Below are 22,599 nucleotides of genomic sequence, written 5' to 3' on the forward strand. Positions count from 1 at the left end.
ACTTCCCTGGGGAGCCTGTTCCAGTGACCGACCACCCTCTCAGTGAAGAGCCTCTTCCTAATGTCCAACCTGACCTTCCCCTGGCACAGCTTCATTTCATTTCCTCGTGTCGTATCCCTGGTCATCAGAGAGAGGAGATCAGCACCTCCCTGTCCACTGCCCGCCTTGAGGAACTTCAGACTGCGATGAAGTCACCCCTCAGCCTTCTCTTCTCCAAGGTGAACAAACCAAGTGACCTCAGCTGCTCCTCGTAGGTCTTGCCCTCAAGACCTTTCACCATCTCGGTTGCCCTCCTCTGGACACACTCACTAGTTTGATGTCCCCCTTAAACTGAGGTGCCCGAAACTGCACACAGTACTCGAGGTGGGGCTGCACCAGCGCAGCGTAGAGCGGGACAATGACAATTCCTTCATGTTGCTGGACAACGGAGATTATCTGTTGGTTTTGCTGCTAATCACCGAACCACAATTACACTTTGGTATTTAAAACAACGTTCAAGTTCGCTCTAGAAAATGCCCTCTCTTCTCATTCCCCAAAATACAAATAAGTGGAAAATAAAAAGTTCAGAGGTTGTCTATAGGGATGGCAATAACCACAAATTTAAGTATCATTTTCACAAGAGCCAGGGGGATGACAGTAACAAATACTGAAATATATCTTATGACAAAAAAACAGCACTACGCATCAGCTACTGAAGAATCTGGCTCCTCATATTCCAAGTAACACCATATTTATAATTTGAGTTTCGCTGCTGGAAATGGATGGATTAATTTTGACCGGGCAGGTAAGAGAAGTTATTCCACAGATATTATTTCATCACTTCACCTACAGCCCTGCAGAACTTCATACATGGAACATGGGAATGCCCCTGCTTAAAAATCATCGGTGACCGTAATAGAATAGCTTACTGGACAGCAACGGTACAGTGGAGGCTTCTACCTGTACCATCAGTTGACAGACATAAAAAGCCATTTCTTAAAATCAGTGCTGACTTCAGCTAACCAGATTTTTCAAGTCATTTTAACTAATTAGATTTTTTCCAAGTCACAGCTGCTTTTCATACAATAATCAAAATCAACCCTTGACCCAAATTTGATGATATACAATTAATATACACACAGAGACGCTTCCAGACCGTTATCGTACACTCTCACTGCATAAAGTGGAAAAATGAGGTGAGCTAGCTCTGGAAGTGCTGTCATTCATTAATTTATGATTAACTAGGGTGAGAGCACCTGGATCCACGCAGACAGCTGAGGTGCCCGAGAACAGCGGGGGCTTCCTGCAGAGAACACCACTTCCACCTCCCTGGGGACCCTAACGCTTTCTGACAGGAGACCCGACCAAAAAGTCTCACAAAATGAAGGGGATATTAACAGAAACTCATCTCCCCGCACTTTGTTTTTCCAAGGGGGGAAGGCCACATTGCTTGCTACAGCGATTAACTCTTCCACTCCCCAGGGAAACCGAACAAGAGCAGAGCTGACACGACAGCGGATTTCTGGGGCTGCTGCCCTTGCAACAAAGGGACCAAAACAAGTGAGAAAAAGCCCAAACACGAAACACACGTCGACTCCTTCAGCCGCTCTGCGAACGCGAGGCACAGCGCGGTATCAAATTAAGATGCTTTGAGTAAAGCCACAAAATCACCGCAGAACAGGGCACGCGGGTGCTGCTGCACCGAGCGGACCCCCGACCGTTTCTCTTTTTTTTACGTCCAGAAAGACTGAAAAGCAACGCGGGGGTGAAAAATCGCAGACTCATTCGTAACGGGGGCTGCGCCAGCCACGGCGGGGGAGCCGGCGGGGCGCCCCGGGAACGGCCCCGGCCCCGCCGCCGGGAGGGCCCCGCACCCCACCGGAGGGTCTCGGCGGGCCAAGGCGGGACCCCGGCTCCGCGCTTACCCAGCGGCCCGGCCTGAGGAGCTGACGGCTCTCAGGGAGGCCGCTGACCGAAACACGGGGCCAGTTAAAACCCGGCCTCGGCTCGCTCAGACCCGACCGCTCCTCCCCGCCGCTCCGGTGACTCCCAAACACGTTCCGCGACCGACGCCAGCTCGCCAGGGGCGACCCCCGTGCTGGGGCCGCCCGCCACCGCCTCCCGGCTGGTTGCGGCGGCTTTCGGGCTTCGCAACGGGCCAACGGGCCCCGTCCCGCCGCCACCGTCCAGCTCGGGGCTACGGGTGAACGGCGAGGCGGGGAGGGGCTCTCCCTGCCGCCGCAGCGGGCCGGGGCAGGCGGCGGTGGGCAGCTCCCGGCGCCGCTCACCTGCTGCTGGATCTTGCCATCCTCGGTGACCACCCAGTGGGTGGTGGCAGCGGCGGGCCGCGTCCCCGAGGCCAGCAGCGAGCACAGGCCCAGGGCCCAACCGGAGAAGACCCACACCCACCCCAGCCCGCCCCGCCCGGACGCTCCTGCCGCCGCCATCTTCCCCAATCCCGGCCTGCCCGCGCCACCCGGAACCGGAACCGCCGCCGCCGGCATTTTGGGAGGGGAAGGGCCGGGCCGGGCGGGGCGGGGGCAGGAGACGGGCCCTGAGGCGGCCCCGCTGCCCCCGCCGGCAGAACGGTGGCTCGGAGTCGCTCGGTCGGACGGCGCCGGGAGCCTCCCGGCCGGAGCTGCTCGCCCGCCTCGCCCCGCGGCAGCAGCCGGGGTAGCCTCGGGGCGAGGGAGGCCGGATGGCGGCGGCAGCGCCCGCGCCAGGAGCCGAGGCACCGCTGACCCCGCTGGGGAAGCCGAGTCCGGTTAACGGAGCCTTTTTGCACTTTAGGCAGCCACCGGTTACGGCAGAGCTGACTTTACACGCGAACAAAGCAGCCTGTGGCGCCGCGCTGAACGCTCTCATTAAAAAATATTTTATTTAATACACGCTGAAACGTTTGCCACGACAGCTCGAGGAAACGGCCTCCTTGTCCCCATCAAACGGAACCGTTCCTGCGGCTGTTCCCGCTTTGAGCCAGCTCCCTGAGGAGCCGGTTGAAGTTAGCTCTGAAAAACAACACAGCGCTGCTCACTCCTTCTAAGGCTTTTCGGTTACACAGAACAATCTCAACTTTTCCTTTCCTACTCCAGTGAACAGTAAAGAGCTTGTTTCCCCAGTCCAGAGCAAGATTCAAACTTTGGTCCGCTCAACCTTCCTAAGTTTGCAAGTAAGCTGCAAACATTCTGCTTGGGGACACCAGACTTCCCAGAGCTTGTTAAACGGTAAAATTTGCCTGCAACTCAAACTCACTAAGTAGAAACAAAGAAAAAAAAAATAAATTACAAATGGTGTCACAGCGGTTAAAGTAGTGCAAGGGATTTGGTTTCTCTCAGGGTAGAAAACATATTCCTGCAAGTATGACAGTTCCTTACTGCTGCCAGAGTTTTCCCATCACCAAAAAACCCAGGCTGCTACTCCAAGCCACTCTTGCTTTATCTTAAGATACTAACAAATTTATTGCAAGTTTATTCCAGGAGGTTGAATAAGACAATGAATGACCCCTTTTCACATGATAATTCCCAAATAAGATGTAGGACATGCAGCTTTTGCTGAATATTTAAATTCCTATCCAAAATTTTGCAGTTAGAAGTTGAATTACTTAAAAGTTGAAACAGCTAATGCAGTCTTGCCAAGATGTATTTCTTAATGGCAAATAGCTCAATACATCTATAGCAATCTAAGTCACTAAAACAAAAAGTTACCAGGGTACCCTTTTACTAAGCCAACACAAAATGTTGCAGAGTGACTGTGAAACAATGAGCCAAACAAAATTACAAAATGAATTTATTCCAAAAGCATAAGGGAACATTTACAATTCAACAAGATGGTGAACAGGTGTCTCCACAAGAACTCACTGCATTAACCTTAAATATGAAACTGGGGGAAAAAAAATCCTAACTACTTCGGTGGCCACAAGAACTTTGCACATCAGCTCTGAAAAACAGGAGTCCTGTAAAGAAAACTCACTCAAAACTCAGTGAGAAAATAAGCTGCTAGTACCTAGTTATTAATCTAAATACAAACTATGTTTAGGCTTTGAGATTACACTTTTAAAACCCCTCAAAACACAAATTATAGCCACAAGTGCAAAATGTCTGTTTTGTTTTTTTTTTTTTTTTCCCCAATGGGAGCTTATTATCCACCTAAGGTCTATTTTCAGAGCAACATTTTGATCTCATGTATTTGTCCTTGAAAGCTCTTTGCCAGGTTAGTTGGTTTTAGTGACAAATCAGATTTTAGCAGCTGGCACGTAATTATAAATACAAAGTCAGCTCCCATGTCCTGGAATGTCCAAAGTTTGCTGCCTACTGCTCCAGAATTAGGCAAAACCAGACTTGTAATTTAGCATCAGCAATGTCTCTAACTTTGACATAGTTTCTGTATTCTGGCCTTCTGATTGTATTGATAAATATCAAAGAGTGTTAATGAAGACACCTGAGTCAGATTCACAAGCAAATACAAATGGAAGTAGGTGGGGAAACATCACTTTCAGGCATTTGTCTGTGTCTGTGGATATCAAATGGCTGGACAGAAAAAGGAGGATAAGAAATAATCTTCATTCTTCTAAAGCCTAAACTATTTTACATCAACGTGCCCTGGAACACTTATTAAAATTCTCTTCCTCTGTCCCAACTTCTTTTTACTATCTGCTAATTCCTTTACAATGTTGAATGACCTGAGAAGTAAAAACTTTTGAGTGGTGAGAATTAAAAAAAAAAAAAAAAGCATTGTGCTCTTACATTATATTTTCTGGGTGTACACCAGTAAATAAGAATCCCAAGTTGCTATGGAAAAAAATAGCATGGAATTGTTAACTTTTCCACCTGAATCGAACTACATAGCTGGAATTTTTCAATGTTACCCAAAATACAATTTTATTTATATATTTTTAAATGCAACTGTATTGGTAAAAAAAACCCAAAAAACCACGAAACAAAAAAAAAACCAAAAACCCAACCCTCAAGTGCCAACTAATCCAGAAATCTGCAAAACACAGAAAAGAGCCAGGTACTGCTACGGTCCAGCTCCAGCCTATGAAGCTTAATCACTGCATCAGTCTTTACCCATTCCTGGAATAATTATAGTCATTTATTGTTTTTCCTACTCATTTACTGAAGTTTCACGGCATAACTATATGCACATATTCATATTAAACATTAAAAATTTGCAAAACATCACTTTTGCATTACAATGCAAGGAGAAGAGTAAGATGTGTAAACTAAAAAACACCACATTCTTCACATCTCTAAGTAAAAGGACTGCTTCATGCTACAAGCAAAATAAAATTTCCATCCATGTCGCAAACTTTCAAAGAAACCCAGCACGTATCTCATTCAATTCCATTAAAGAAAAAAGTAGATCAAAGCAAATTTAACAATGGTACTCTTCTCCACTTATTGCAAAATATGGTTACAGATGAGGAAAGGATTACTTCAGCTGCTAAGCTTATCTGAAACGTATCTCTGTTGTCATGCCTTTCCTGTCCATTACTTAATACATAAACTCAATTATATAGTTTCAGTTATGCAGTAGCTGATTTTTAGGTTAATATACAAACTGTCAGGATGTAGCTTTTGATAAAACATCTACGCTCTTTTCCAATTTTGAATAAATCCTGAAGACGCTTCAAAAATAAGAACCCAAAACTGCTGACTGTAAGCCTCCAAAAATACAGTTGTAGTTTCACTATGGACAAGTTGTAGTCCGTTAGAAAAGTAGATCATACATACAAAGGTAGAAAGAACATTTAAGTCAGTCTTAGTGGAAGGCAGTCCTTGAAGGAAACAATACTCCAAGCAAACTTGCTGAGTAGCACTTTCACTTTAGCCCTTCAGGGGCACGGAAGATTTAGCGGTCTACTCAGTAGATTCTTCCTCGGCTACGATTGCCACGTCCTCCCCAACCTCTTCCTCGTCCACCCCGGAAACCACCTCTTTGCTCTGAAATAAAAGTCAAAATTTTTCATACAGGTTTTACGCTATGCACAGATTAAAATTAAATAGCAATAACTGGAGGTACTGAAGGCTGGCTTAAGTCTCTGAGGCTAATCCTGCTTATATACCGTGAGATCTCAAGAGTTACGCTTTGATGGACAACGAACCCCACCAATTGTAAAAGGAGGTCAGGACGATTAGCCTCTCTAAACTAAATGTTGTCTTTCTGCATACTAACACTACGATACGTAACTGTCGCATTATTTTAGAACTATATTTGGGCCAATCCATTATCACAGAATTGAAAACTGGTCTGTAAAGAACTTCACTAGGCTACCTAACTCATCCTTCTGTCCAGTAACACCACGTTGATATTGAGGTGTTTCTCTGACTTGCTCCTAGTGATTTGGCAAGATGATGGAAAACCACAGTCTATCTGTCATTTTCTATCTTTACGTTATCACCAGCATACTTAGAATTTTTTTGCTGGGCTGGTATCTTAACTGTATCCGGTTAAAAATCTTACGAGACAGATGGATACCACACAAACTCTTTGTATACTGTTAAAAAAGTTTTCCTTTCCCTTTGTCAAGAACAAATCTGACCACAGCAAGAAAACCCACAAAATATTTTGTTAAAGTTTCTTTGTATTTGTTTGAAAATATATCAAACCCTCATCCCCCTTCCATGCTTTCTCTTCATGTATAGTCTTAAAATACAGGTCATATTAATCTAGAAACAACTGTGTGCTTATTTTAAAGAGTATGGAAATCAAAAGCTGATCAGAGGCCTAAGCATCTCACTAACAAGAAACAATAGCAAGCAATAAAAAGAATGTTTGTGAAGACTTCCTAGTTTTTAGAACCGTAGGACTACAAGCTTATCTTAAGAGACACAGGTGCATCACCTGAAGTCTGCAGTAAGAAATCTGCAGAAGATTTACTTTTTCTCTTCGTTTTACATAGAAGACAGTGCTTTAGATCAGTTTTCAACCTATGGGCACAGTTGATAATTTGCCGTAGCAGGCTGGTTACTTGCCAGAGGTAGGACCAGCGGGCCTACAGGGAACAAGCAAGAATGGGCTGCTGCCATTGCTGGGCCTATTCATCCAGTCGGCAACTGCTCTCGCGGTTTGCCCAGAACAGAGACAGAATCGCTCTGACTGGGAGTACGAGGACAAAACTGTGTGTGCGCATGGTGAACCTGGCAATTCCCAGAAGTTCTGGATCAGGTCTGCAACACCAGCAGTGGCTGTAATGGGAATTCAGCACAGGTCCAGTCGTATGACAGGAAGTGGCCCAGCTCTGCCATGTGCAGCAACTGGTCTGTCCAGTGGGAAATCTGGGGTTCGAGTGCTGTGTGTCACGATAGAGAACACAATAGTTCAATTACTAACTATGTCTTAAAACACGTACTAACTTGCAAATGACTATATAGTTTATAGGCTGGTAGCACTGTAACAGATCAACACCTAGAAAGAGGCCATTACACACACAAATTGGTGACAGTTTGATCTTCTGAGAACGTGACAGAAGTTGGCTTAATTTGTTTGTTCCCCCACCTCAAGGCACAACTATCCCAAGCTCTTCCAAGCTGCCTAACTTACCGTAAGAAAAACTACCCAGGTTACTGCTGTACTTTCCACTGGGGGGATTATATATTTGTCTGGCATCCCTCTTTGGTCCCGCTGAAGCTTTCTTTGGGGGTGAACTTGAGGTTGTATCTTCACTTGCTCTTTTTTGACTGACAGAAGAAAACAAAAACAGGCCATTACACCCCTGTGGTGACAGGTACAGGAATAGCAGTTCAGCCTCAAAGATTAACCACTGGAAGCTAGCAGCAGCTCATGAAGATGCCCTGAATAATACTTCCAAAGAGGAAGTAAGCTAGTCTCCAGTTGATTCAGTCTATTGTATCCCTAAAGCAAGACTAAGATTATCACTCTACAGCCTTAATTCCTTCCAGGATGGGTGTTATTTCTGACTGCGAAACTTTTACATTATATACACACAAGCTTGGGATCTTTACTTTGTAAACAGCAAAAATTAACACCACTGTTTTCTTTTTATATGAAAAACTCTTACCTTGCATCTGCCTTCTGTACTGGTTTCCAGGACAGTGTAACTGTACTTTTATAAGAAGGAGGAATGTGGAAGAGATCCTATAGAGGCAAAATTGGACAGTTTATTTTACAGTTAAATTCACATCAATGGCACCTCAAAATTTTAGCTACCTATTGAGACTCCAGAATAACAATTACTGTCCAACAATTTTAAATCCTTTTTGAAGTCCCATAGCAGAGGGAGAAGGTGGCAGTAGCTAACTGCCTTATCTGGCTGCCTTAGTCCGTACACTTTTCTAGGAAATTCAAATGAGATTTATATTAACAGAATAGTGTCTTATAATGATGTAATATACCTTCCCTCTCTCCCTATGCACATCAAGCATCTTATAATGAGCTACAATGCCTTCCGTAGGGAGACAACCAATATCCCTATGATGGTAAAAGAGAGGCTTCTCAATACTGTGGGCAAAGTTTTTGGTTTATCGTGATGATTGAGATTGAGGGATGGAAGTGAGGGAAAAGAGGAAAAAGAGGAAAAGGTGGTTACAAGAAATCAGGGCTCTGGATGAAAGTCTCTTTCTGCAGCCCACCTCTCCTAGACTCTCTGGAGAAAAAGGTTCTGTATAGCCGCTTGCTTTGCCTCCTTCCTCCTTTACATCTCTCTGCCCCTCTTCAAACTATTCCTTACCCTCCCTGCCACTGCAGAAAGGGGAAACAACAAGGAAAAAGGCTCGGCCAGAATCCAGAGACCCCCAAAGCAAGGTCTTCTGCTCCTGCAGGCAACTAGTGCTGCAGAAAAGGGCCTCAACACCCTATCCCGACAGCAGCAGCAGCGGCTAAGCAGCTTGCATCAACTGCAGATGCCTGTCTCTTCAGAAACAGTAAAGAGGCAGCAACCCTCAGCTGGCTAACACTGACTAACTTGGTAACACAGTACAACTCAGTTCAAATCTATTCCTTTTTTCTGCACAGGTTACTCTACTCTGTGAATTTACTCCTTCATAATGTGAAGACTTACCTTGATTAAAACATTTATGTTATTGGTTATTTTCAAGGCAACCACTTTAATCTTGTTCTGTAAAAAAAGAAACACCACTGAACACCTATTCTAGCAGTTTTAAATTATGTCAACTGCATTTGAAGTCATAACATTAAACTGACTGCTCTCCCTAGTGAATTGCTATAGCAGTAGTAATAGTGAAAGGTTTGTACACTTCTGCGTTTTCATTACAAATATTCTTCGGTTTCTTGCAGTTTTACATTAACAAGTTGCTTTTAATGGTCCAGTGTACTTCCCACTAAAATTTCTTTCCCACAATATATGAAAATCTCCCCTTCAAAACAAAATGCAGAACAGTTAAGCCAAATACATAGGGATACAGCGAGTAGCTAACAGCAGAAACTAAAAGATCATCTTAGCTTTTAAAATGCAGCATCAGGTAAGATGCGGTTGCAATAGGTGTCAGCAGTATTATTTCCTTAATCTATCTGCATGCTTACAACAGACTGCAGCCCATTAACGTGTGCCAGTGGTTACTTTGGTAGGTTCAATTAGGAAAATCAGAATTCCTTCAACAACAGTTACCTCCTCTGTTTTCAAGGCTTCTCCTGTTTTTCCTTGAAGTGCTAGACGAAGCTGTCGAATATACACCTGCAACCCTCGAGCAAAATACTGTAGCCTAAAAAATTTAAAAGCAATCTGTTAATAAATTTTAGGTATTCCCATAAAATAAAAGCATAAGCAAAAGGGAAGCTGTCACCTCATTTTTTTCCCTTTAGGAAAAATGCTCAAAAGTCAGTCTTCTATCAATCTGATTTGTGCTTCTTCAGCACCCAGACAATAATAATTCACACTCTCTAACAGAACTTTAACACTTGCCTCTAAATCATTACCTGATTTTAAAGTCTTTCAATTTCTCTGCATTCAGCTTGGCTGTGAGGAAGTCCGGAAGTTTACGACCCAGCTGATGGAAGCTGTACAATAAACACTCCACATAACTGAACTGCAACTTGGGCTCTTCATTGCCAGCATTTTCCCCATTCTCTGCTTCCTCTGGAGGAAGGGGCATATACTCCTAATGAACAGAAAGGAAAAACAAATGTGTGAGACATTTATGCTGACTGACCATTCTTTTGCAGTGTTTGAACTGGAGGGTTTATTTATGCTGACAATTTAAGAAGTATCCCCCATCCCTACACTAACGTGATGAGCCGCTGCATGAAGTCCTGGTGCAGCTGGCTTGCCAACACTTATGGGACTCAAAACCTCCGACTCAGAGGAAATATCACGGTAGCAGTTACCACAGGAAGCAGCAATGTACTGCACTAATGCTTCTGAAACAGTGCTGCATTTGCTTGAAATTGTCAGTGCAGATACAGCCTTTAATGAGATCAACGTGAATCTCTCATGACTATAAAATTTGAAAAGAACAAAGCCACGAGTTTACTGGATTAAAAAATTATGCAGGTAACAGCTCTCTATCTACAAAGGCTTTGAATTGCAAAATGATGTCTGACCTTGTATCATGGACAGAGCTATCTTTGAAATAGCCACTTTAGAAAGAAGATAAATAGATTAATAGATAAAAATAACTTGCTTTGATGAATTTTTTTTTAAGTGTTTTATATGAGTAAAAACTGAATTAGTCTTACCAGTAATTTATCAAACAGCTTCTTCAAATTTGATTCAAGCTTTTCCATATCACCACAAAATGAACTCATTTCAGCAAGAAGCTTCAAAACCTACACATAAGGATAGCCGGGTTTTTGCGTGTTAACTGAAAAGTACAAAGGCTTAACTTTCAACCTAAAAGGGATTATCACTTCACTATGGCTGGCACAATAGCAGTCAGCTATTACAATTAAACCCCTCCCAAACATTAGGAAAGAATACATGCCTAGTCTGTTTGTCAGGTCCTCAAACAGACACACAAGTTTGTGTGTCTAATCCCAACAAGCATCATTAGTCAACAAGTAAACAAAACTTCACCTCCCAGGTCTGCAGCACAGCTCACCTCCAAAGTGAGATTCACAGAGATCTAGCTGAAGCACTGATTAACGTTAAGCAAAATTACAGATATTAAGCCACTCCCCTAGGAGGCTAAATTAGCACAAGCCATGCAACATTCATTTCAGTAAATGCTATGTGCTTAAAAAAAAAATTGACAGTAATATAAAAATGATTACACCAATCTATTTATTCTAGCCTTGCCTCTAAAGCTCAGGACAAATGACGCATGTTTTAAGAGGCAATGCTCAGTCATGCCTCAATACAGCAAAACATTTATTTTCTAGTGTAGCTAGTTTTCCTCCAAGCTAAGAAATGAAAACCACTTAAGAAAAAGAGTTCACAATTTTAAAAATAGCTGTCTTCATCAAAGATACTTATTTTTTACGATTTGAAAGATATTTTAGCTTTGGCTTACCTCTAACTGTATATCAAGACCCTCCACTGGAGTAGTCAAAGAACTGAGGTTTGGCAGAACATGCTCACAGAAGTAAGTAACGAATCTTGTGGAATGCACATTTTTCTGCAAAAACCACCACACATTATTCAGGCTACTCTTTGAGTTTGAAAGAGTTAAATGTTCTTCCCCCACCACTCCACCACCCTTACAAATGCCTACAGCTAAAGCTGTACCTTAAAGCTTTATCAAACTTCCTTCTAGTTCCTAAAAACCAGAGACCCTTCCAGGTAGCTTAAACTCAGGGGCTGAAAAGATTGCCTGTAACGCAAGAATAGGCCTAAGTGCTGCACTTGCCTGGCACTAGACTTGAAACAATCAAACTCAGACATGTATGAGCCTAACGTGAGAATCTTGTCATAATTCACTGTAACATCTTAAATTTGAAAGAAAATGTCGAAGAGCAGAGAATAACACAAAAGCTCTTTGTATTTGGAGGCTTTAAGGATGTTTTCCAACATTTTGATACGTTAGAAGCTGAAAGCAGGGACGAACTGATATGCTGTCATTCCAATATAATCACTGAGAACACTGGAGGGAAGCTACAGCCATTAACTTTCCACAATACTCCTCATGCAAAGGAAATAAATACATACTGAGAAGAGTGGCACCGCCTGCCGAGTACACTGTAGAAGTCTGTCCACACAATCTGGATCAGATGGATTGAACGTTTGTTCCAGGTCAGCTTGTTCAGCTACCAGCTCCACTAGCTGTTGCCTCCCACTTACTGTCTGTAAGCTTTTTAATCCAGACAATATTTTCATGAACAGAACAAATTCCTCGCCTGTCACATCTTCCAGCACCTTAACAGAACACCAGAAAACATATGTCTATGGTGGTAATTTGCAAACCTCAAAGTCAAGTCTAATTGATTCGAAAAGGTAAAGTATGCAAATATTTAGCATTTAAATTTAGCTTCTAGTTATTTAAAAACACAAGTTTAAAGGAACACATGAAAACATGCAGGATAATTGTATGCATCTCCAAATTAAAGTAACTGCCATTAAGTTGCACATAGAAAACATTTTTCTTGAACTCTAACCTTAAGAACAAATTTCTTATCTAACAAAATCATATGCTTCACAGAATAAGTGTGAAATGAGTATTATTATAATGCTTTTTGTATCTTCCTCAGCTTGGGGAATGCACAGGAATCTCATGAAGTTCAACAAAGACAAATCCCTGCACCTGGGATAAACCAACATGCTGGGGACATGGCTGGGGTTTGGCTCTGCTGAGCAGACCCTGAGGGTTGTGGGGGACAGCAGGCTACATCTAAGTGTCAGCAGCATTCCTTGGGTGACAAACAGTGTCCTGGGCTCTGACAAGAGCACAGCCAGTAGACTGAGGGAAGCAAAGGGATCCCCGATTCTCCTTTGCTATGCCCTCATTAGACAAATCTGGAATACTGCACCTGGCGTCCGGCCCTCCTGTATGAGGAAGTTGTTGATAAGCTTTAGAAAGCCCAGCCAACAACCGTCATGACCTGTGAGAACCTAACAAAACTGGGCTTTTTCAGCCTAACGGAAAAAAGTGATAAAGATCTGAGGCAACCTAACACTGATCCTCCGATACTTAAAGAACAAGTCACCAAGAGTAGGAGCCAAGTTCTTTACTGAGGTGCACAGGGTGAGAACGAGACAACAATACAAAACCGAAACGGGAGGTTCCAACTGGACAAAGAAAAAAATAAATCATGTTGAGGACAATTAAACAATGGAGCTGGCTGCACAGACAGTACGGGAAATCTCCATCCTTAGAGGTTTTTAAAACCCAACTGGACAAAGCACCGAGAAATCTGATCTGAATTCAGCTGAGGTGATCCATCTCCCAAAGCTCCTTTCCAACGTGAATGATTCTATGATTCTAATAAAAGTCCCTCTTACAAAATGAGGAGAGTCTAGCATTATTTTAACATTCCCACAAAAATATGCTGCAAAGTTTGGATCGTAGCAGAACGGGACAACTAAAAGACCGCATTTGTACAATGCTTAACTCTACATGTGGTTTAAACAGACCTCCAGAGCAACACCAGTGATAAGGGATGGTTTAATAATACTTAAGTTTGTACTGAAATAAAGACACTTACCTTCTTTGATTCAGTCAATATGAACTCTTCTACTTCCTTTGTCATCACCTCCTCAGGCAGGGTTTTCAGCTTTGTAGAGAGGAACTTGATGGCTCGCTCTCTCACAATATCCTCTCCCTGAAGAATTTGACTGAATAAGCCTCCCAAAGTCCCTGAATGGAGAATAAATCAGGTAATGCAAATAATTTCAGACGTTAAGAGCTGAGCTTTCTATGCAGAAGAAAGAAGTTTCGTCCTCTAAGACTCCGTAACACATTTTAAAATAACCGCCATACTAACTTTTAAGAAAACCTGCAATTTTCACGTAGCTTGACATAAGTATCCACATTCTTTCATTGGCCTGTGTAATTAGGATCCATAATTACTGAAAACTTCTGTATTGTTTGTAAAACCAAACAATGAGTGTGTGTCTCTAACTTCTGCATTGCACTAAGAAGATACAAAATTGAGTCCTGTTCTCATTCTACTAGAGACTGGAAAGTATTAATAAAATACATTTATAGAAAAATATGTCCTTTACCTTTAGCATCCATCTTAAATATACTGAGCAAAGCATTGTTCACCAAATTGAATTCTGCAGAATCATCTGAAGAGAGGGAAAAAAACTTATATGCATATCCTTGAAATGTAAACGTAAGAGCAGAAAACCAAAGATTTCTGATATCACACAAGAAGTATTCCATCTTCAGCATATAATTATAAACAACACAACTTGTATTTTTAATGACTACTAGACTGAGGAAGTAGAAAGTCACGACTATGAAAGTTGGAAGCAAAACAAAAAGTTATTTGCCACTTCAACCTCCCTGCCAAAACTTTAACATTACCAACTTGATAGGACTGAAAACTTATTAATCAATTTATTTAGTCATTTTAAGCAACAGCTGAATAAACAAGCTGACCTTTACTAAATTGAGGTAAAATAAATAATTTCTTTTTAAACTTTTCAGTAATCTACAGTATTTCTAGGTGGGAGAAACAATTTTCCTCATGAATTAAATGGAGAAATGTGTAAGTCTCAAAAAAATGTCTCTTCTGAGAAGCCTAGAGACTTAATCATGCATTTTTAATACAAATTTGAACATCTAATATTTAGCACTCTATAACTTACTGAGATTAAAAAAAAATACATATTATATATTAAATCCTGAATTAAATATTTTGTACCAAAAACGCACTGTATGGAAGAAAATGCCTTCAGGATTTTTAAAGTTCCTGACTACCTGGATTAGAAACCCACTAACTTTTTCAGAAGGTAAATTGCTGCAGTCCATAACTGGAGGGTTGGTTTTTTTCTTTTCACTCCCCCCTTTTTCTACAGATGATTTCAGAGAACTTGAATGAAAAAAATATTGTTATATTTAAAAGAAAGATTTTCGGTTTAGATTAGGATAATTAGTGACCTTTCAGCAGAATTAGCAGCATAATTGTACAGCAAATATAAAGGAGGGAGAAAAGAGCAGAAGCAGGACATGAGTGGCACTGGGACAGACTACTTTGTAACAAATCACGTATCAACAGAAAACTTTTTACACAACAAAACTGTACAATTTTTAGCCGTGCTACAAGGAGATCAGCCAGGAAACTGCCAACGTCTCCTACCTGACTGCAGAAGCTGGGTCAGTATGTCTGCTACCCGAGGAAGATTATCTCCAGTGGCAAACTGAGGCAATTCCTTGATTGCTTGTCGCCGGATCTGTCAAAATTGTCAGTATCATGGAAATATTTAAAAAATTAATTAAAAAAAAAAATAAGGCAATTCAACTACCAAAGTTTGGCAGAAAAATCAGCCAAATTTGAGAAAATGACCACATATTCTTTTAACATGACTATCATTCAGGAGGATTTAATGGCACTCCAAACTTCATATTTGCTATGAAACTATTATGATGTATTTATGAAGAAAATATTTTTCTTAGAGCTAAGCAGCACTGGGGAAAAAACAAATTCAAACAGCACCTCTCTTCACAAAATCATCCATTTGATCAACAAAATCAAGGGCTGGGATCTGTGTTGTTGTGGAGTCTTATTTGCTAACAGGAAGCACAGTTTTACAGTTGTGCATATGGCAGAGATAAACTCCAGGTTTTGTTCCCAGCACCAACAAAAATCCTGCCCAAACCATTTAAGATCTGATAACCAGAGATGCTTCAAAGGTACAGCTTCTATCAACATCAGAATAACAGCATGAAGCATCTCAAGACTTCTGCAAGAATAATACATTCATAATCACATCCCCCATGGTTCTCAGGTGCAAACAAAATTTTCTTGCCTCCCAGCAGGATTTATTAGCATCAATTACCACAAAGTGCTTTTTGAAAGGCAAAAATGTAATAGATATGGTTCATTTGAATATCTAAGTTTCTCTCTACAGAGCTGTTCCTTTGATCAATTATGGGAGCAAAAAAGGCAAATGAACACTGATGTATCTTCCCATCCCATCACGCAATAGATTCTTCTATGGCAGGAATACAACTAAGCATTCTTAAGCTTTCCAAAGACCAACTCTCCCCTCCCAAAAGACATAGCCCATTTAAAAAAAAAAAAAGAGAGAGAAAAGAATAACAGAATACAAATTCAATGTATGTTCTTATTCTTACAGAAACATCTTCATCTTCACAGAGGTCCAACTGGGCATTGATAGCTGAGTCAGCTAGCTCAGGAAAATGCTTGAAGAATTTAGGAATAAACTGGGCTGCAAGTCTCTTCTCCTTGGCACCTCCTTTCACACCATCCAAGATGGCCTGGTATGCATCCTTATGCTGAAAGAGGAAAACCAGAATACATAAACAAAAATCTTGGGGTATTCTCAAGACCAGGAAAGGATTTTTTCCCCTCCCATTCACTTCAGCTATTTAAGTGAATTATAGTACAGTTCACTTGAATTTCATTACAAAGAAATAAATTTATCTCTTAGTCCAATATAACCGTGCCAATGTAGTAAAATTTGCCTCTATTGACTGTTTTTTACTGTTATTCTGGTTCCTCTGTCTGTTCAAGAGCTTACTGTTCAACTTGCCAGCCCGAAAGCTAACAGCTCTTGCACACCACTTGTGATTAGATTAGTGCAGACTCAAGGAATTACATGATCACCTTCACTGAACCTGCGCAGTTTTCCAAGGAGTTTCTGCCTTCTGTCTGCCTGTTTATTGTCTCTCAAGTAGAGGCTACCTCTCCCCACGACCGTGCCACTGGAACGGATCATGAATGATTTTTAACATATACTGCGCTAAAGCATCTTTGGCTCTACTCAAGCAGTTTATCTGAGATAAAACATAGTTCTTAAAGGATCTTTTAACTGAGACTAGATCCAATTAAAAAAAAAAAAAAAAAGAGATCTCCAGTTGTAATATAGAAAGAATCACTTCAGCCACAGAGTAGATGATTCTCTAGCTGCTCCTACTAGAATCACACAGGCGTTTCTGATTTTGTGCCTGCAGGATTGAAACTTTAGACTAAATGGAAATCTTTGTTGTGGTTAGCTATGTGTTTGCGAAATAAGTCAGCATTATTAGGATGCTAGCAGAAATCAGAACCTTCTATCATTAATTTTCTTCATGGCTGTGAAAAGAACACTTTATAGACAACGTATCTTACTTTGAACCGCAACATCAACAGCACAGGACACTTCACTTTATTTAAATTTCCCAGAGCCACATGTATCCATAAAAGTTCACCCACAGCAAATAGAGATACTAATTTACAAAGCAGTACACAGCATTAATTCCCTCTAAAGTAAGCTGTATTTTAACATTCAGTACCAACGCTCCTTAAACACTCCTTACACTTTGTTGACAGCTCTCTGTGTTGCCTGATTCTGAACTGGATTGGGACACTGATCTGGGAGAAAAATAACCAAGGAAAAAAATGTTTGCTTTTCAATAGATCCACAACATCCCTGTCCAGTTTGTTCTGTAGCTGTGCCAACAGAGTGTACTCAACAGTGAAGGCAGGAATGAGCCAGCACAAACAGTGAAACACACACTATTGTAGTCACAGGTTCTCAGACTGCACATTAAGAACAACTTTTTTTGTGTAACAAATTACTTAACACACATTAAACAAGCATTCATACAGCAATGAAATAGAGTAGCTTGTGTTCCATGAATTTGCATTACAGCACGCTAACTACTCCTATCATTTAGGCAAAAACCAGTTCAGGCAGAAGTTTGTGTTACCCTGTACCTGGCAGCACTGAATGGTCAAGAAATAAAAGTAGGCAACTGCAGAAGCAGCGTGAGCCTTCAGTTTTGCACATTTCCTCCCAATCTGTAGTACAGGAATGTCCTAAGACAGAGACAGTGTCCAGAGCTTTATTTTTAATAATTGTCAACTGACCAATCATCCATTAATCTCTCTAGATTAGTTCTTGAACCAGTTCATACGCTATAACGTCCTGTGACAAGTTACCAGATGCGTTATGCAGAATATTTCATCTTCCTCTTTATTTTTAAGCCTGCCTCCTAACAGTTTTTTTCAAGTTCTCACCTTCATTCCACTCATGAGGTAGACTCATCATACCCGAGCCCCTTTCTCAACTGAAACACTCTTTTACAAGCTCAATACTTCAAGTCTTTAAAATTACTCCTCTTAATCTCATGCTTCTGGTTGTCCCCTTGCTCTTCTCATGTTCAAAATTTCTTTTTTGAGACAAGGTGACTATGGCTTTTTGTAGTGAGACATCACGTTCATAAGGTTGTTAAGAGATAATAAAGTAATAAGTGGCATAAAATATAAGGAACAATTACTCATGGCTTCTCAGAATGCAAAAATTGGAGACATCAAATAAGATTATGAAATGACAAGTTCAAAGAAGATAACTCCTTCAGAAAGGTTAATGAATTAACAGAACATTTTGCCACACAACGTTTGTATGCCAGAAATATAATCAGTTAAAAAAAGCATCAGAAAAGTTCACTGAAGAACAATCTAGCAAGATATACTAATCACAAAGACACCATCTCTGGCTCTGGAAGCCCACAAACTGGAGAGAAGCAAAGCTGGGAAGAGTATATCAGGAACTGTCATTCTATACTTACCCTCAGAGGTCCTTACACACCTGCTATTGAACCCTGTCACAGGCTGCATTTCTCAACTACGCTGGAGTTCGTTCTACCTAAGATGGCCATTCCTATCTTACAAAAGCTACCCACAAGAGTCAAAATGATAATGGATTGTGTATTTGTAACACGGCACACTAACTGCATCTGTTTTATTCTGTACCTCTCCCCACAGTTCCCAACATTTTAGTTGCATTTTTTAGTTGGCTCTCAGATGATGTTTTTGTTGGACTGTCTGCAAGGATGCTTTGTTTCACTAGGGCATAATTACAAAAGCAAAGTGAATGGACTTGAATTAAAAAGAAAAAACCCCCTTTTTTTAAAAAAAAAAACCCAAACAACTACCATATTATTTGTCCTTCTAAAGAGCTTTACAAGTGACCTTGCATGGTAGTATCTAGATTAAAATCCACTGCTAGGTATGTGCAAAGCTACTTTCCTATTTATGTACCTTATGACCAAAAAATAACTAAATATCTGCTGCTTTTTCAGGTAGCCATTCAGTAAAATGAGAGCCTAACGCAATTCAAAAACTAGTTTTAACTAACCATCATATTTTGTATTGGTAATATAATAAGTAATCTTTTTTTTTTTTTTTCTTTCAGTAATTCAGTAACGGTATAAACAAACAGCAGATCTTGCCAAGATTTTTCAGGTAAAAATCTTCAGCTGTGAGGATCAACCTTCCATTATTGCCTTAAGGAAAAAAAAAAAGGGGGTGACAAGCAACTGTCAAACCGTAACAGACTTTCACCTTCCTCCAACAAGCCTTTTAGCAAGAGCCTGCCAGAAGCTCTCCGGAACTGCAAGTGTGCTGGGTCAGGTCTAGATGACCGGTGGCTTCCTGAGGGCCTGAATTCGTCAGGCGAAACTCTCCACCCCCATGCAAAAAGCAGCCTGATTCTAGCTAATAATTAGTGATCATCCACGACGCCACATTTAAAAGGAGAGCTGCTGACAGGACGGGAGGAGGATGCAAAAGCCACGAGAGCTGCTACCGTCCTCGCAGAACCGCGAGCGCGAAGCTCATCTCTACCCGCCCCCCCCCCCCCCCCCCCCCCCCCCCCCCGCCCGCCCGGTCATGAGGAAACATACACCGAGAACAGCCCCAGGGGCCAACCGCCTGTCCGGCGGGGCGAGCAGCCCCTGCGGCGGCATCCCGTCCCGCTCGCCCACCGCCCGCGTCGTCTCAGCCCGCCCAGCCCGGAACTCCCCGCGGCGGCGGCGCCGCGGTACTCAAGCCCGAGGCCTAGCGAGGCCTTGCAGGCCGCAGCCACGCCGCACCTGGCCCGCCGTCTCGGTGGCGTCCGCCAGGATGCCGTAGTTGCGGTAGAGCTCCTCCACGGTGGGCATGGTGCGGCGGGGAAGGGACAGAAGCCGCCGCTGCAACCGAAGCCGCCACTGACGCCGCCACTACCGCTCGGGCCGCCGCCGCCGCTCAGGCCGCCGCCGTCAGCACCAACGAGGCGGAAGGCCCAGAGCGGCCGTGTGCCGGCGCCTGCGCAGCGCCCCCAGGCGGCTGGGGGTGGAACTGCCCCCCCCGTTAAAGGCGGGGAGGGGGCGGGACAGACAGACGGACCGACCGACCGACCGACCGACGGCCCCGCGGACCCACACCCATGCTCCCCTCCGTGTCTCGCACGGCAGTGGCACTCCGGTGACACTAAACGGCTGTTCAATGTCAGCAGGAGTGCCCCGGCTCCTGCCTGGCGCCTCGTGTCTGCGCGTTCGTAACCGGAGCTCAAAACGTCACGCGCTCTCACGACCGCCTCGTGTTAACAAGATTTCAAAATTTGGTGGTTTTTATCTGCCTGGCCCTCAGTCTCGAGCCACGGCACTCTGCGGCTTTTCTTACTGTCAGGGGAGCGGTACGGGATGCGTGTGTTTGCTCAGGGATGCGCTGTGTCCTCCACCTTTTGCAGCCTTGCTTTTTTTTTTTTTTTTTTTTTTTTTCCCCCCCCGGCCTTTTTTTTCCGCGCTGCTCCTCCTTTCCCCGGCTGCTGTCTTCCCCCAGCTACTCGTCTGTGTATCCCTCTTTGTCTCTCATATACAAATACTATGAAAGACGTATGGGAAGTGCTTGTACACTGAGCTCCTGGTGCAAGAAAGAGACCGGTTTCCCATGATTTGGTGACTTTCACCTTTTCCTGCAGAGGAAAGTACCCCCTAATTCCAGCATCTAGGAACCGAAGTATCTGCAGCGAATGTCAACAGAGGCAGCATGCATGCAGTAGGCTCAAATAACCCAAATACAAATTGTGGCAAAAGTTAAAAGGCTGTAGCAGCATCTTCCCCCTCATCTCAAGATGCTTTAGCATCCTGCTGACTTCACGGACGCTTCAAACGAGGGAGGATTCCCCTCACGTCAGCCTGAGCTAAGCAAAATGCTGGACCTTTCTTTCACATCCTTTCCCGCAGGATGAAGGGCGCTTTTGGAGGCCTTCAAGGCCCCGCTGTCTCTCCAGAGCCCGTGGAGGCAGGGGTGTACAGCGGCATCGTTTCCCTTCCTCGCGTTGTTCGTCTGCTCTCACAGTGTTTCAGCAAGTGGCAGCAGTGACCACATCAGTCACTTTTTTCCCCCAATTTGTACTGCAGCCCAGTGCCTTCACCTGTCTGTGGGTGGAGTAATGTGGTTTTTGCGTGCCCTGATGGGCTCTGAGGGTGCAGAGGCTTGTGGCTGCTGTCACATCCTAACCACGGCCACCTTGTGCCTGTGCTTGTGACTATCGCGTTTACCCGAAGTAATCCTCTTAAAAGAGTGTGCCGATTAATCTTAGTACTGGGAACAAAACGTAACAGGAGAGAAAAAATATTTTTAATGCATCAAAAGAGCTTGACTAGCTTACCTGAACCTTTCATTTTCTAGGGACAGCTTCCTCAGGATATTAAGAGATGTCAATCTCTTGCCCTCTAACACCTTCCAGGCAGCATCTCATCTGAATGCAGGTTTTAAAACTCTGTAATCATCTTTATCAGCACCGCCATGGCAAGCTTTTACAACTTGGCCAGAAATGAGGAAAAACAAACCTCCCATTTAATTGCTTTTTAACCCCCATGAAATGTTTACATAGATGGAGGTACCTCGTTATCTCCTTTTCTTGCTTGTTTCCTCAATGGCACACTATTAAACTGTGGTTACATTCTATGGCAAACATTGATAATCAGATAAATATGTAGCATTTATACATTACTGTATGTATGAGAGCTGTGGTGAAGAAAAGGGAAGAAGTAGGCATGAATGAAAATGGATGTGTGCCTTCGGGGAAAGACTGGCGCTGCGGGGCAGAGCGGAACAGGCGCTTGAGTGATGGGAAAGGAAGGGGAACTCGACTGTTGGGGTGTGGCTGCGCTGCAGGGAGATTGATGGGTGGGAGGTAAGAAATTTCAATATACTGTAACACATTATTGGTTTTGTTATATCTAAGTATATATGTATTATTTTAATCACATTTATATATGTTGTATCATAAAACATATGTCTTGGAATTAGTTTTTTACCTTCTCTGGCAATGTTACATTCAGCTGTGCTAATTATCTTTCTCACACACACAAAATTAAAAGGGGCATTTAGAGACACATTTACAAAATCTTTTCTCTGAGGTTCGTTCTGTTTCCGTCCTTTGATCTTCCATATATCACCTTTTTTTTTTTCTCACCTACTTCCTTGTTGCTTTACATCATTCTTCTCTGTTTTTTCTCCCCTTACAACATTTCCCACTTACCAGTCTCTAGTTTTCACTTCTATAGGAAAATATATGAAATATTTTTTATACTGAACCTGTTTAAAATTAATCACCATTAGTCTTTAGCATCAATACGGAAAGAACACGAATGAAGAACTGATGATGCTGCAAGATTAGGAGGCATTGTTTGAAATTATTTTTCAAAGTCTGTCAGGGATCTCTTGGTTTGTTAAAGTTGGGATATTTTTAGAAATGTATCTTTAGAAACTCAAAAGCTTGAAATGCACATTTGAGAATGACATAGGTTTTTTAGACTCTGCAGT

At 42.5% G+C, this 22,599-nt stretch overlaps 2 protein-coding genes across 5 annotated transcripts in view; both read right to left on the bottom strand.

Moving 5' to 3' along the window:
* The window catches only part of TTC17 (tetratricopeptide repeat domain 17), a 59,483-nt gene extending 56,992 nt beyond the window's left edge, over nucleotides 1-2,491 (bottom strand). Inside the window, exon 1 of the mRNA XM_074852498.1 lies at nucleotides 2,268-2,491. Within this exon, the coding sequence (XP_074708599.1) occupies nucleotides 2,268-2,483 (216 nt within the window). The 5' untranslated portion in view covers nucleotides 2,484-2,491. The remainder of the gene's footprint in view (nucleotides 1-2,267) is intronic.
* A 1,257-nt stretch (nucleotides 2,492-3,748) lies between these two features.
* API5 (apoptosis inhibitor 5) lies at nucleotides 3,749-20,068 on the bottom strand. Of its 4 annotated transcripts, XM_074852502.1 has the most exons (15): nucleotides 19,878-20,066; nucleotides 19,142-19,289; nucleotides 16,134-16,295; nucleotides 15,136-15,229; nucleotides 14,054-14,119; nucleotides 13,534-13,685; nucleotides 12,041-12,247; nucleotides 11,406-11,510; nucleotides 10,633-10,722; nucleotides 9,874-10,055; nucleotides 9,566-9,659; nucleotides 8,999-9,055; nucleotides 8,000-8,076; nucleotides 7,522-7,658; nucleotides 7,043-7,270 (listed from the first exon to the last, which is right to left on the bottom strand). In XM_074852502.1, the coding sequence occupies exons 2-15, from the start codon at nucleotides 19,145-19,147 to the stop codon at nucleotides 7,143-7,145; spliced, it is 1,557 nt and encodes a 518-aa protein (XP_074708603.1). In that variant the 5' UTR covers nucleotides 19,148-19,289; nucleotides 19,878-20,066; the 3' UTR covers nucleotides 7,043-7,142. The 4 variants fall into 4 exon arrangements, with proteins under 4 accessions (XP_074708602.1, XP_074708601.1, XP_074708603.1 ...); XM_074852501.1 differs by lacking the exons at nucleotides 7,043-7,270; nucleotides 19,142-19,289 and adding an exon at nucleotides 3,749-5,921 and having other exon boundaries at nucleotides 19,878-20,068; XM_074852500.1 differs by lacking the exons at nucleotides 19,142-19,289; nucleotides 19,878-20,066 and adding an exon at nucleotides 19,689-19,857 and having other exon boundaries at nucleotides 7,042-7,270.
* Nucleotides 20,069-22,599: the final 2,531 nt, after the last annotated feature.

The sequence above is a fragment of the Strix uralensis genome, chromosome 29 (genome assembly GCF_047716275.1).
Source record: "Strix uralensis isolate ZFMK-TIS-50842 chromosome 29, bStrUra1, whole genome shotgun sequence".
NCBI classification, from domain to species: Eukaryota; Metazoa; Chordata; class Aves; order Strigiformes; family Strigidae; genus Strix; species Strix uralensis.